Raw genomic sequence first — 806 nt, 5'->3', positions numbered from 1 at the left:
TGTGTGTGTGTGTGTGTGTGTGTGTGTGTGTGTGTGTGTGTGTGTGTGTGTACCTGGAGAGCCGTACGACGCGGACAGCAGCCACCGGACGCTGGCGCAGATCCGAGCCCGGTTGAAGTCGTACTTGTCCAGCGGCTTGATCTCCGGCACGGCGAAGGCTTTCTTCACCGCAGCGTCCGGAGAGTCCACCATGACCGCGGTGTGCCGCTCCGAGGAAGCAGGAGGAGAAGGAGGAGGAGGAGGAGGATGAGGAGGGAGGGCGGATGGAGGAGGAACCAGTGGTGATGCAGATACGAGGGGGTGAAACATTACAAATAAAAATAAAAACAAAGTCCTAAGGGGATATTCAATACACGTGTCCACAGAGTGCTGCAAGTGCTATGTTTAAAATAAAATGTAAAAAAATAAAAATAAAAAAATAGGTAACTTCATTCGTCAATCCACGCCCCCCTCTGAACGTCACGCGTCAGCCGGAAAACCCACCAATATATAAATATAAATATATTTAATTTCTAGCTACTGCAGAGCAGCCAGATCTTTCCCAGAGGCCCAAAGCGACGCCTCTCTCCTACAGGAGCGACGGTTCAGGTTCAGGGAAATCCCTCCAGCAGTACTTCCTCTCCGCCACACGAGGGCGCCCTCGAGCCGCGAGTAAAATCAATAAATAAAYGGAGATTTAAAAAAGGCTGTGGCAGGTAAGAGTGGAGAGTTTCAATTCCATGGCTTTCCAGTAAAATTTAAAATAACTGTATGAYGCCAGTAAACATGTGAGAAAGGCTTCTTCACAGCTCTGATGATTCTAGGAC

General features: G+C 49.1%; 1 protein-coding gene across 2 annotated transcripts in view; it reads right to left on the bottom strand.

Moving 5' to 3' along the window:
- Positions 1-257, bottom strand: part of LOC106522698 (calmodulin-regulated spectrin-associated protein 3) — a 23,410-nt gene extending 23,153 nt beyond the window's left edge. The window contains exon 1 of one of the 2 annotated variants that reach the window (XM_014015826.1): positions 54-257. In XM_014015826.1, coding sequence (XP_013871280.1) covers positions 54-192 — 139 coding nt within the window. In that variant the 5' untranslated portion in view covers positions 193-257. The remainder of the gene's footprint in view (positions 1-53) is intronic. The other variant, XM_014015827.1, reaches the window with a different exon arrangement.
- Between the last annotated feature and the right edge of the window lie 549 nt (positions 258-806).

Source organism: Austrofundulus limnaeus, unplaced genomic scaffold (assembly GCF_001266775.1).
Source record: "Austrofundulus limnaeus strain Quisiro unplaced genomic scaffold, Austrofundulus_limnaeus-1.0 Scaffold135, whole genome shotgun sequence".
Lineage (NCBI taxonomy): Eukaryota > Metazoa > Chordata > Actinopteri > Cyprinodontiformes > Rivulidae > Austrofundulus > Austrofundulus limnaeus.
The sequence above is the reverse complement of the archived record's forward strand: the minus strand, read 5'-3'. Positions and strand labels throughout refer to the sequence as shown.